General features: G+C 30.7%; 2 protein-coding genes across 2 annotated transcripts; both read left to right on the forward strand.

Annotated features, from left to right (window-relative positions):
- The first annotated feature begins 559 nt into the window (after window positions 1-559).
- On the forward strand, window positions 560-3,885 carry LOC108850067 (MLP-like protein 328). The gene is made up of 4 exons (XM_018623658.2): window positions 560-946; window positions 2,014-2,054; window positions 2,825-3,177; window positions 3,367-3,885. The coding sequence occupies exons 3-4, from the start codon at window positions 2,991-2,993 to the stop codon at window positions 3,633-3,635; spliced, it is 456 nt and encodes a 151-aa protein (XP_018479160.2). The 5' UTR covers window positions 560-946; window positions 2,014-2,054; window positions 2,825-2,990; the 3' UTR covers window positions 3,636-3,885.
- A 6,954-nt stretch (window positions 3,886-10,839) lies between these two features.
- On the forward strand, window positions 10,840-11,649 carry LOC108852114 (MLP-like protein 328). Its single transcript, XM_018625612.2, has 2 exons — window positions 10,840-11,074; window positions 11,227-11,649. The coding sequence occupies exons 1-2, from the start codon at window positions 10,888-10,890 to the stop codon at window positions 11,493-11,495; spliced, it is 456 nt and encodes a 151-aa protein (XP_018481114.1). The 5' UTR covers window positions 10,840-10,887; the 3' UTR covers window positions 11,496-11,649.
- Window positions 11,650-13,683: the final 2,034 nt, after the last annotated feature.

Genomic DNA, 13,683 nt, shown 5'->3' on the forward strand with positions numbered 1-13,683 from the left:
GAATATTAAAATTTTAATATGCAAATAATTTTTTTATGTTTTATATTATATATATTTTGTTGTATAAAATAGTTCATTAGATGGCTATTTATATAATTAAGAAATATTAACGGTAAATTTTGTAATATATATAGTAAACTAATATTAATTTATTTATTTGTAATTAATATTTTATTAAAAACAAAAATATTTAAACGTGCATGACTATTTTGTAAATAAAAAATTTAACTCTATTTGGAGTAATGAGTTGGTTTATTCTATATTTAGATTAATCATGTCTATTATTCCATTTTGAAGTGTCTTTTAGAATGAAATTGAAGATGAATTTACTACAAAATAAAATTTGAAGATGAATTTACTACAAAATAGAATTTGAAGTGGATTTTGGAGTGGGGTTAGCCAATAACTATTTTTTTAACAATTTTTTTAGGCAAGATTTATAACCAATAGTTTGTTCCAAAAAAGAATTTTCCGAAAAAAGGTATAACCACTAATATTTTTTTGCATCAATTGTAAATATCATTACGAATAAACCAAAGGTCAGCTTCAAACGAGGGACAACGTCTAAAAGAAAAAGGACTTTAACAAACTATGAAAACGGTACCTGACCCTCCTCGCAATAGCGTCAATCCTCCACTATCACGATCCATCTAGCTTTCTCCTTGAGTCAAATTCTGTAACCAACTTTGGCCACCACAGGCGATATATGATTGATACTGGTGACCTTGCGTAACACTTTTAGCGATCTTCATCGCTACGACGGGTGCCACCAGGACTCCCACTTCATTGGAGATAATTTTTTGATTCTTCCGCGCGAGATCCCATGTAAAAATGGGTCATAAGTCTAAATTTAAATCTCAATATATTGAGGATCATCACCTCACCTGAACCACCATATCGTATTTATGCATGACGGTACTCTTTGCGCCATGTTGCAGAACCTCTTGTAAGCCTTTTCTCCCTTAATTCGCATAATTTCGTTTCACTGGGATTTGAAATCTAAACCTCCTGATGTAGAAGTATTAATGAACCCTTAGTCAAACCACTGGACTAAGGGAGCTTCCACGAACCAATAATTTTGATCTAAAAAAATAGTTTTGATCTAAAAAAATCATGCATTATTTTAAAGACTATACAAATCCCAATGGAGCACAACTAAAAATTAATTAATTACAACCTAATCCGAGCTTTTAATGCACCACCATGTTTTGGGTCAAATTCGAACATATATATTTTATTTTAGGTTGAAGATGATAAAAGAAAAAGGAGAATACACACCATAAGTGTGTATATCGCCATAGTAATTTTTAGGTTTATCCCCTTAGGGCCGGGCACAGTGGCGGTCCCAGGAAAAAAAAAAACTGGGTTCAAAGTGCCATTGGGAAGGATCGAACCCATGATTTGTGGGTTCACCGAGGGAGATTTAACCAAATTTGCCATGAACTTTTAATGTTTTAGCTTAAAAACTTTTATTTATTGTATTTTTTGTGGTGTCAATTGAAACCACTTGCTTCTAAGTAGGTCCGCCCCTGGCCGGGCACGAAGCAAATATCCGGGACTTTTACTATACTTGTAATAAAATTTTTGCCTTGTACATGTACTTGCTAATAACTTACTATACCTTGTATTTGTTTATTTAAGTTAATTTTTTTTTGTATTTGAGTCTTTAAAATAAAATTTTCATTTCAATAATTTTAAGATTAGGTGATTATCTATATTTATAGCAAACATTGCTTATTCTTATGTTACAACCGATGTGAGATAAATTAGCGTAGAATTTGATGAAAAAAGAGAAAATTATTTGTTTCCACATGTTTGATATATTATATAAATATTAAAGTAGCTGAAATAACAATGTAAATGTTATAAAATATTTTAAAAATCAAGTCAAGAGTCAAAACAAGTCAAGTAGTTAACATAAATTTAAGACTTGTTATCTGGTTTGGACTTGCAAATAGTTAAATTTTCTTACTTGTTATTTGCCTTTATTAAGACGAGTACTTGTGTTTACAGGGATAATATGGGCCGAATAACGAGTTTAAGACGGGTAACAAGTATATATGTCCAGCCCTACATCCTATAGTGTATCAACCAATAGTATTTCATTATTTCATATTCAATATCTTTTAAAACATAAAATAAAATATTGTCGAGTTATATTATATTTTGAAAACTAAAAGATAAAAATAAATAAAAAACAATAGTAATTGCAAGAAAGAAACTTTTTAAAAATACTTTTAATGCCATCAGCAAAACAATAAACCCTAAATCATAAACTTTAAACTATTGAGTAAACTCTAAATTCTTGGATAAATCATATATCATAGGGTTTAAGATTATCTAAGGATTTAGGATTACCTAGAAATTTAGAGTTTAATAATTAGGATCTATAATCAAGTATTTTGCTGACTGTGTTAAAAATATTTCGTTTTTTTCAATTCAAAGATTTAGGATTTATCCAAAGAGTTTATCAAGGGTTTATGATTGAGGGTTTTGCTGAATGGTTTTTAAAAAAAATTCCTTTTGTTGCAATTACTATATAATTTTTATTATCTTTTAAATTTAAAATATAATATAATTTGACAATATTTTTTTTAAAATACTGAATATAAAATACGAATTATTATTTGTTGGTTGATGAATCTAAATATTTACTGTAAGGATAAACCCAAAAATTACTCATATGGGCATATACGATTATCTTCTAAATGATAATTGCCAACTATCCGTATTAATAACTCGATAGAAATTTCGATTACCCATGAAAAATAACATTTATGTACCTCATTAATGATTCTTGAACATTGTCGGTTGAAACAAGAAGAGCAGAACCCTATCAAGTGAGTGATCAAAGAAACGGTACCATCACATTCATTATATATAAGTCATAGCGGCGACAGGAGTTATACCATCGAAGAAACCAAAAAGGAGAGACTAAGCATAAAAACGAGAGAGAGATTAGACCAAAAAAAAAAACGAGAGAGAGAGAAATGGCGACGTCGGGAACATATGTGACGGAGGTTCCTTTAAAAGGGACGGCGGAGAAACACTACAAGAGGTGGAAGAGCGAGAATTTTCTCTTCCCTGATGCCATCGGCCACCACATTCAAAATGTTACTGTTCACGACGGCGAATGGGACTCCCAAGGGGGTATCAAGATTTGGAACTACACATTGGGTATTCATTTATTTAAAATCTTATATATACAGCACATGTGAGTTGAATTATACACCAGCTACGCCTACGTGTGTCACGGTTATGGTAGTACTATATACTGCTTAAGTTACAATCATGATGTTGAGAATCTATTGCATCATTTCATATGAATATGAACCAAATCTAACTAATGAACACATGCATATAAAGATGGAAAGCAGGAGGTATTCAAGGAGAAGAGAGAGATAGGCGATGAGAATAAAACAATGACGGTTAGAGGACTTGAAGGTCACGTGATGGAGCTGTTCAAGGTTTATGACCTCATCGGCCAATTTATTCCCAAGACTGAAGATAGTTGCATCTGTAAAATCACTATGGTTTGGGAGAAGCGCAACAATGAAGTCCCCGAACCAAGCAGCTACATGAAACTCCTCAAGAGCATGGTTGTAGACATGGAGGACCACGTTCTCAAAGCTTAATCAAGATCATCATGATCACCACTACCATCAAAATTATCACTCTCTCGATGTACTTTCAAGGTGTTCTCAATATATAATAATGAATAAGTGTGGTCTTTTACGCGGAGTTACATTTCTATGAAACCGTTTGTTTTTGTAAGGTGCTTTTTCTTTTGACATGTTTTGTAAGATTGTTTAAGTATCGAGTTCTATGTAATGATACTTAAGAATAATGTATGTTCTTCATCTTTAATGAATTTACTATTTTCCATATATTCGCATATCAACTGCCTAGTGGTATTGATTAATTTGGACGACCGTTTTTTGTTGCGTTAAATCGGATAAGTAAGTTTTACTGATTAAACGTTTATTTCGCGTATCTTATCGCGATATGAAGAACATATCCCCATGGCTGATCATAAAAGCATTGGGTGAATATTTGCTCACACGTTTCATTTATATAATATCAATAGTTTAAATTTAGTTAGTAACTTATTATAAATAAAAATCAAACAAGGCTGCTATGTGTAATTGAGCATCTTAAGAGTATATCTTTAACTTATAAATAACTCAAAACATATAATTTGTAAAATAAAATCAGGTAAAAAATTTAACAAACAAACATATTTAAGTACTTTTCAAATTACTTCTATTCCTTGAAACACAACATGCATTAGATTTGCAGAGATGGAGAATAAGTGAACAAAATCATGAAAAAGGTATGTGTAATATTTTGAACAAAAAAGGTATGTGTAATTCCGATTCCAAGAAAACATAGTTTCTAAAGCCCATTGGTAATTTGAGTCTTCATAATCCTTTTTATTTATCGTGTGCACAAATATGCATTGTATGTATCAATTTCTCCAAGGAAATCAAGCATCCGAAAAACTTAAAAGCCAGCAAAGACAATTGAGATGCCATAAAGAGAAAGAGATCACGTTTGTAATAACATAATGAATCAGTGCTTAAAATTGAGAAGTATAATGGTATCCATCACACATTTGTCATAGGTGAAACAAATTTATAAAAAATTGATTCTATAGTGATTCAAATCAATTTAACATGTTTAAATTAGTTAAAATTAATCTAAAGTAACATCAAAACGAATTATGATCAGTTTAAATATATCTTCGTTGCCATCAATCTGTCTATAATCAAGTGCCAATTTTTTTAAATTTTACCTTTACTGTAAATTCATAAGTTTATATGTTCTTACATCTATTTTAAAGTATTTCATCCAACTTAAACTAATATTTTATTCAATATCTATCATAAATATGAGATATAATAACTAATATAGATATTAAATTATTAATACGTAAATTTGTCTAAATGCTATTTCTCTACAAGATGATTAGTTATTTGTTAACGATTCCTTAAACATTGGCAGTATGCCAGTATATATTATTGAGTTGGTACTCTCATCAACTAAATCATCCATAACAGTCAATCATGATCAAAACCAAGTTGAAAACTCGAATTTAGTATCCTAATGAGCTTATGGTGAATCTATCAACATTTTTTTTGGTAACTGGCTTTGATCTATCAACAATTAGGTCACCCTACTTGATTGGTAATTCGTTTCTAAACATAAACATACATATATTGTAGATGACAAACCAAAATCGTAGAGAAAATACGACCAATAATTTATTTGATATGACCAAAAAATTATTTCTGTCAACAAAACACATATTTTAGGTATGGCCAATCATTTAGATCTCGTAAAATCATGCATATCTAATTTAAAGACTACAAATCCCAATGGAGCGCAACTAAAAGTTACAACCCAATCCGAACTATTTAATGCACCGCCATGCTAGGAATAGATCAAATTTGATCATATACTATTTTATATTCTATTAAAGAGTACTAGGATGTAGACCCCCGCGAAATCGCGGAGGAGAGTTAATACTAAATTTTCAATATTAAATGTTTAAAAATGAAAATATATAATTATTTTTAAAATATATATAACTGATATAGTTAAAATAAAACATTAAAAATGAAAATAAGATTATTAGAACTTTATTATAAATAAAAGATATTGAAAACATTAATGTCCAAGTTTGATCATCATTAATAATATTATTAAAAAAACTAACATACCTTTGGGAATATAACCATGATGTATGTAATCTTCATTCTCCCATTTTCTCCATTTAAGTTTATTGTCTCCTCTAAAAGAAACCTTCTCAGCATCCCCATAAACAATATTAAGTGTGATGAGAAGATAATACATCTTCATTGCAGATTTGAAATTTTACTCTCTAATACCTTTCCAAAATTTTATATAATCTCTCACACTGATACAACCGTCGTCATAGTTCACGTGAAAATACTTTTTAATATTTTGGTTAATTGGGGTTGGTAAAATATTACAACAATTCACTTAATTATAACAAAATAATTAATTACTTTAATGTATCAATTAATTAAAAATGTTTTACTTATAAATTTTAAACAAATGTGAAAGGGTATATCGTTTATAAATTAAAAATATATAAAAGGATACATCATTCAGAAATTAAAAAAGCGTGAAAAGTGTGTTGTTTAAAAATTTAAATACATGCGAAAGGTTATATCATTCAACAATTAAAAGAGACATGTGAAAGAACAACTAAATTTTCTTTTATATTAGACTAATATACAAGAGATACAAACAAAGTTTTTAAGGTTTAATGTGTTTCTCCAAAAAAAAAATGATGATCATTCTATTGAACTTTTATCAGTTTTTTCTTTGTTTCGATGATCTTGTTGTTGCATTTTTTAAATGATCACAACTACTATATATAGTGGCAAATATTGAAATGGTTAACCACAAAAATTGCAAAAAATTGCAATGGAGATAGAAATTGTAATAGTTGATCACTAAATGTTGCAACGGTCGAATACTAAAACTTACAACGTTTGACCATAAAAAGTTACAATGGTACATTTAAATAGTTGTAGATGTTCATCCAATTAATTGAAATTTTTCATTTAAATAATCACAACAGTATCTCTAACATAACATTGTTTATTATACAATAAAAATACAGCTTTAGAAACAAAAGAAATTATAAGCGAGAATGTACAATTGCAACTTTTTTAAGATATAAGTAAAATTAATACCATTATTTTGTTTGTTACCTTTGACTTTTTCAAGGGATGAACTTTTTATAAATTAATCTAATAATCTTTTAAATATTACCAAAACAAACATAAAATATATACACACAAGCGCTTTATGCAAGTTACTTAGATGTACATATTCACATGAACCGGGTGTGACCTTTCATCACAAATATAATGGTCACGTGTTTTTAATTTTCTTCTTGATCACTAAACAACAAAGACTAACAATGTTTGGCCGTGAGTTTAAAAAATCAATCATCTAATCACCCACGTCCTTTTATTATATATATATATATATATATATATATATATATATATATATATATATATTACTTAACCGTATAAACAATCACGGCAACATGAAGGAAAGGTGGAAAAGAATCACGGTCTTGGTCACTGAATGTTCGGAGGCAAGAGGTGTCAGTGTCACGAATCGGAGATTGGTATGAGATCGACAATATCAACACCAAAAAGTAACTTGCATAAGCGCTTTGTGTGTATTTAGAAAAATACAAGAATGAAAATCCATACCTTTAATTAACGTTATAACGAAAAGACACAAAATGATTCAAAAAATGTCAAAAGGATTCGTTTTAAAAAAACTGTTTAGCCATTTAACATGCAAAAAATATGTTTTTTTTTTCATTTTAAACATTGCATTAGCTTTTAAAGATATTTTTTAAAATGTATGAGAAAGTATCTTTCATGAAGATGTATCTTTTCAAGTTAAAATTTAATTGAATTTAAGAGATTTTAAAATAATGAATAAGAATGTGTCTTTTATCATAAAATTCTATAGCTTTGAGAATTTTAATTTTTTTGTCTAAATATGTGTTTTATATAGATTTTAAAATGCGATCTTTAAAAAGATTTTTAATTTAAAATGTAGTTTGAAATAGTACTTATATGAATAGTCACAACTTTCAACTTAGATGGTCACATCTTTTTAATATAATGGTATTTTGAAATGATACTTATATGAATTAGTTACTTTCGATTTAAAAGCAGTTATTTTAAAATGATACTATTAAAAATATATAAGGAAATGCAATTTTGAAAAATGAAAACAGTTAATAACAATTGCCATAGAAGGAATGAACAAAAAATTTGTAATAGACAATCACTATAAAAATATAACTAAAAAGACTCAACCTTTCAACATTAATTGGGATTGCTATTATTAATAGAACACCCTGTACACATAACTATATTATATTTGTGCACTCCTTTTGTGTTTTGCTATTATATATAGAATTATGTATATGTATAGTACTTTAGTGAATATGTGTTCTATGGGTAAATTTTTGAGTGAAATATATTTCCAGATTTACAAATCCCACAGTAATATTTCCAGATTTATAAATCATCGTATACCCATCTGAATATTGCCAACAAAACTTGTAGTTAATCAAACCTTGTATCTTACGCAATTATGTATATGTATATGGATAGTACTTTGGCGAATATGTGATTTATGATGAAGTTTGATTAATTCAAATACATTCACTTATTTCAGATTTTGTTTTAGTAGTTTTGGAAATCTTATCAATGTTTTAATAATTCTATTAGTTAATACTCTAAAATAATTTTTGACATATACAATACTCAGTACTCTTATAAAACCTATCTACACTATATACATTAAGCTTCTGAGAAATACAAGAAAAGTTACCTTGAGATTTTAAGATGGCAAAAAGTAACAAAAAACAAAGAGAGGTAAGGGTCCTAAATTTTCCGATTGAGATCCATGTGAACCAGTAAAGGAGAGATAAAGAAATCAAGTTGTTATAGATTATGTTTTAAGAAAATTATGAATGAGATAATGTGAAGCAGTAAAAGAGAGAAAAAGAAACAAAGTTGTTATAGGTTTATGTTTCAAAAAAGTTCAATATATAAGATTATGAAAAGGTACAAGTTTCTGTTTTAAAAAGGTGCAATAGTTATTTGAAAAAGGATTTGACAAAAAAAAAGTTATTTGAAAGAAGGCGTTGGATTGACCACGTTTCTTCTAATTAATGATTGATGTCATTTTTTAAACGAAAACAAAATTTGTCCGTTGGATTGAAGAACTTAATCAACTTTGATCATTGGATTGAATTTTTTTTTTATAAAAAAAATGCTGATGTCATAAGAGAACAAAATTAGGTTTGCTATTATATATAGATTGGTTGATTTATGCATTACAAATGAACTTTGTAATGCTTTTTTGTATATAAATTACACATGCACATTTCTTGGTTTTGAATTATAATAAGGCAACAGTAGTGCATATCATTATGCAACCAGATAGTGATTGGAAACTAATAAACTTTCATTAAGACGAATAAAATAAATACATGTAATTAACTCTCTTACCAATAAACTTTCATATATACGTCTCTCTATATATACAATATAATGATAAGTGTTTTATATTTTGGACGTTTTAAAGACGTACTCACTTTCATGTCGTTTTAAAGTCCGACGAGCTTTAAATCTGGCCGACGACGTGGGCTTCCATAGCCACCGTCGGTCCGGTCTCTGTTCTAGATAGATCTCCGTCTTTCACAAGTTGTCTCTGTCTGCTTCCGGCGTCGCACCCTCCTCGCGATGGACGTTCGGCTTTTGCTCCCGGCGCCGCATCCTTCTCGCGGTGGGCGTTCGGTTCAAGTTTCCGGCGTGGCTCCTTTCCGTTAAAGGAGAAACTGTCGACTCTAGCTTCCACATCGTCTAGTTAAGCTGTACTCGTCGGCGGCTGTATTAGGATTTGCTTGTTTTTTGTTTCTTTTCTTTCCTTTTCGTTTTGTTGGATGTATGTGTGGTTCGGGTGGTGTTGGTGTAGTCGGAGGAGCTTCGAAGCTATCCGATGGTAAGTGTTGATGGTTCACGCAAAGCCTTCTTCTTTGTGATCATGATAAACGGCTGCGGATGAGATCTCGAGTTCTCGATTGACGCTCTCTGACAAGAAAAGACGTTTGCGGTGAAGAAAGTGTGGAGATGTGAGTTCCGTGGAGCCCCGATGACGGTTGGTTATCCGGCGGTGGCTCAAATCGGAGGAGATGGTGAGGGACCAAGGCGCCTGTCGAGGAGGCAGAGGTTGGATGCCCTAGGGTTTTCGTTTGTGGGCCTTCGGACTTTTGTTTAGATTTTCTTTCTGGCCAGTTTCGTCTTTGAGCTTTTTTGCTGGTTTTTGTCTTTTGGGTTCTTTTGTATTTCTGGGCTCGACCCATTTCTCTAATATAATTTGACGAAAAAAATGCTATTTTAGATGCTTTCTTTACGAACGGTTATATCTATTGCTCAAAAACAAATTTGTTAAAAGAGGACGGTTTGACCTAAAGTCTTCTAGTTACGAAACAGGAAAAATAAAAAGCTCTATACATTGTGTTTTCACGAGGATATAAGAGAGATACTGGTTTGTTTCGGTTTTTTTCGCTCATTCCCAATATTTGGAGATTAGCCATCTCGAGTTCTCTAAAATACTACCATAAAATATTGTAAGTATTGTAATAACGAAGCATTCATTTCAAACGCAGTCAGTTATCAACTTTAAGAAGATGCTGAAGGAACGCGCCATTTGAAAGGTGCGAGCCCATACCATTAGAAGTGACTTGTCTACTTAAACAGTTGATGAAGTGAGAGTGATCTAAAACAGCTGCACAGCGATTGTGAAACGTAACGAATGAGCACTCCAAAAGGTTTGATTCGGCGCACCGAAGCTATTAATTCGTTGTACAAGATCGTTTGGAAAGGGGAATTTTATTATGGTTCGCCAAGATAAGGTGGGAAAAAAATCATTAATCGATGTAATAATTCAAATAAATAGTAAGTTGAAAATGATGTCAATAAGAAAGCTACTCAAAGAAAAACATGTGTATGTGCATGATCTATTAAATGATTCTGTGCCAACTGCCCACATTAATAATGTGATCGAGAATTTTATTACCCTTGAATAGTGGAGTAACATTTATGTAGTTCGTTAATGCTTATTGAACATTATCGGTTGTAAAGTAAAAAAGAAACAGAAGATTCTAACATGCCCTATCAAATGATTGATCAAAGAACGGTAAAACCATATTTTTACCGTCACATTCACTATATAAACCTTGGCGACGACAAGAGTTCTTTCATCAACCAAACAAAAAAAAGAGAGCCAAAGCTTTAAAACAAGAAAGAAATGGCAACGTCGGGAACATACGTGACGGAGGTTCCTTTAAAAGGGACGGCGGAGAAACACTACAAGCGGTGGAAGAGTGAGAACCATCTCTTCCCTGATACCATCGGCCACCACATTCAGAATGTCACCGTTCACGAAGGCGAATGGGACTCTCACGGGGGTATCAAGATTTGGAACTACACATTGGGTATTTATTTTCTTATACCTTCTAATTTTCTCAAAATGCATTTAACATTTTATATATAGAACACACCTAAGATTAATTATACACCAGCTGATAAGTGTGTCATTGCATATGAATATGAGCCAAATTTAATTAACGAACCCATGCATATAAAGATGGAAAGCAGGAGGTATACAAGGAGAAGAGAGAGATAGACGATGAGAATAAAACAATGACGGCTAGAGGAATTGAAGGTCACGTGATGGAGCATTTCAAGGTTTGTGACATCGTCGTCCAATTTATTCCCAGGACTGAAGACAGTTGCGTCGGCAAAATCACTATGATCTGGGAGAAGCGCAACGATGAAGTCCACGAACCAAGCAGCTACATGAAACTCGTCAAGAGCATGGTTGCTGACATGGAGGAGCACGTCCATAAAGCTTAATCACCATCACCATCACAATCACCATCACAATCCCCATCACCATCAAGTCATCACTTTCTCAATTTACTTATTAAGGTGTTTTCAATATAATTATTAATGAATAAGTGTGGTCTTGTACGTGGAGTTCCATTTCTATGAAATCCTTTGGTTCTTGTAAGCAGGGCCGGCCCAGAGGGGAAGCCACCCAAGCCATCGATTAGGGCATCCAATTTAAAGGGGCATATTTTCTATAAATTTTTGTTACTATATAGATAAAAATAATTTTATAAGATTTTTTAATTGAAACTATACTTATTGGACATTTTTACTTATGATATTTTGAAGGCATAATTCAAATACTGAAAAATTCTTTAAAATGATATTCATTCGAACATAAATAGTGGTATTTTACTTATGGAATTAATATTCTACAAGAATCAATGTCGCAATAGATTAGAAAACCTACTATAATATTTTTTGTTAAAGAATGAATTATATGACAATATAAATTATTTAGTGGGCATTTTTTACTTATGATATTTTGAAGGTATTTTTACTTATGATATTTTGAAGGCATAATTCAAATACTGAAAATTTCTTTAAAGTGATATTCATTCGAACATAATTAGTGGATTTTATTTATGGGAATTATTATTCTACAAGAATCAATGTCAAAATAGATTAGATCGCCTACTATAATATTTTTTTTTTAAAGAATGATGTTATTGAAAAATATAAATTATTTAGTGTGCACTTTAGAATATAGAATATCGATCATCACATATAAAAAAAATTAAAGGTAAAAATAGTTATTAGTAGTATAACATGTTATTTAAGAGATTACCTAAATTGATTTTGTTATCGATCAAAACTGTTATAAGAATTGACTATATTTATTTAATGAATGCTTTTACATGAAAAAATGCAAAAAAATATATTTTAATGTTTTATATTTACTGTTTTAGTTCAAAATTTTAAATTACTTTTATATTAGTTTTTTTTATAATTTCAATACAAAATATAAAAGACATAGTTTTAAAATTGGATTAGGGCATTGTTAAACGTTAGACCGGCACTGCTTGTAAGATGGTCTAAGTATCGAATTCTGTAATGATCCTTCAGTTAATTTTAAATTTCCCATATAGTATACACATATCTAATGATGTGTTCCAAAACAAGCACATATCTAGTGATAGTGGTGGTATTGGTTAATTTGGACGACCGTTTCTTTTTGTTAAATTATATCGGACGAGTAAATTTAACTTACTGAATAAAATCTTATAGCGAGATGATATTCGGAGGAGAAAACACACTGATTTTATAGTAACCATTCCATAGTTTCAAAGAAATTAAGTCGCAATCACGTATGCATGTATATATTAAACGTGCAATGATTGTAAAAACTATGAGTTGACGACCATAAAGGGCAATGGCACCACCACCAATCTAAACTAGTAGATCATCCATTTTGTTCCAATTCTACATAGGTCTTGTGCTTAATTAGTTTTCACTTCAATTTGGGTAGCATTAAGCTAACATCCTTGGATTAGTCTTATGAGTTTCTACAAGCCTTTAAAACCTTTTGGGGTTTGTACAAGTATTTTGCTTTATCAAGCAATCTTGGTCTCAAGTTGCATTATGTGATGTTCTTGTACCTTCTTTGCTCAGTAGATGCTAATGATATTTACAATTTATAAAAAGAAAACTAGGGTCTTTTAATTAATATGAATGCCCTTTTCAAGAAAGAAAAACATAAGAAGAAAAGAAAAGAAAACTGGGGGAAATATATTCAAATGATCAACTCACTGATATATAAATTAGACCCCACTAATGTGTTTCATCATCATCATGGCTGATCAACAAAACATTTTTGATTGGGTGAGATATTCACTTAATATCTCATGTATATGATATTAATATTGTTGTTTTGGTCGAATATATATTAATATTGTAGTAATCATTTTGTTCTATAAATTTCATTCCGGCCCGGAAAAGAGAATAATGCATGGCCCATTAATGATCCATCTAAGTTAACTGGAGAAGTCTAGCCTCTCAGAGAGTTTCTCTTTCACGCCCGGCGTCGTTGTTTGGCCGCCGGTAAGCTTCCCACTCCCATTCTTCTTCCTAATCCGACCAGTCTGTTGAGTTCGGTTTTAGTTTCTGTTTTTTTTTGTCCAAATGAACTAAATTAGCTAGAACCAACGGAGAT

Source organism: Raphanus sativus, chromosome 4 (assembly GCF_000801105.2).
Source record: "Raphanus sativus cultivar WK10039 chromosome 4, ASM80110v3, whole genome shotgun sequence".
NCBI classification, from domain to species: Eukaryota; Viridiplantae; Streptophyta; class Magnoliopsida; order Brassicales; family Brassicaceae; genus Raphanus; species Raphanus sativus.

Coding starts and splice junctions, on each gene's coding strand:
- LOC108852114 (XM_018625612.2), top strand. CDS start 10,888: ATGGCAACGTCGGGAACATACGTGACGGAGGTTCCTTTAAAAGGGACG. Junction 11,075..11,226: donor GATTTGGAACTACACATTGG/GTATTTATTTTC, acceptor ATGCATATAAAG/ATGGAAAGCAGGAGGTATAC.
- LOC108850067 (XM_018623658.2), top strand. CDS start 2,991: ATGGCGACGTCGGGAACATATGTGACGGAGGTTCCTTTAAAAGGGACG. Junction 3,178..3,366: donor GATTTGGAACTACACATTGG/GTATTCATTTAT, acceptor ATGCATATAAAG/ATGGAAAGCAGGAGGTATTC.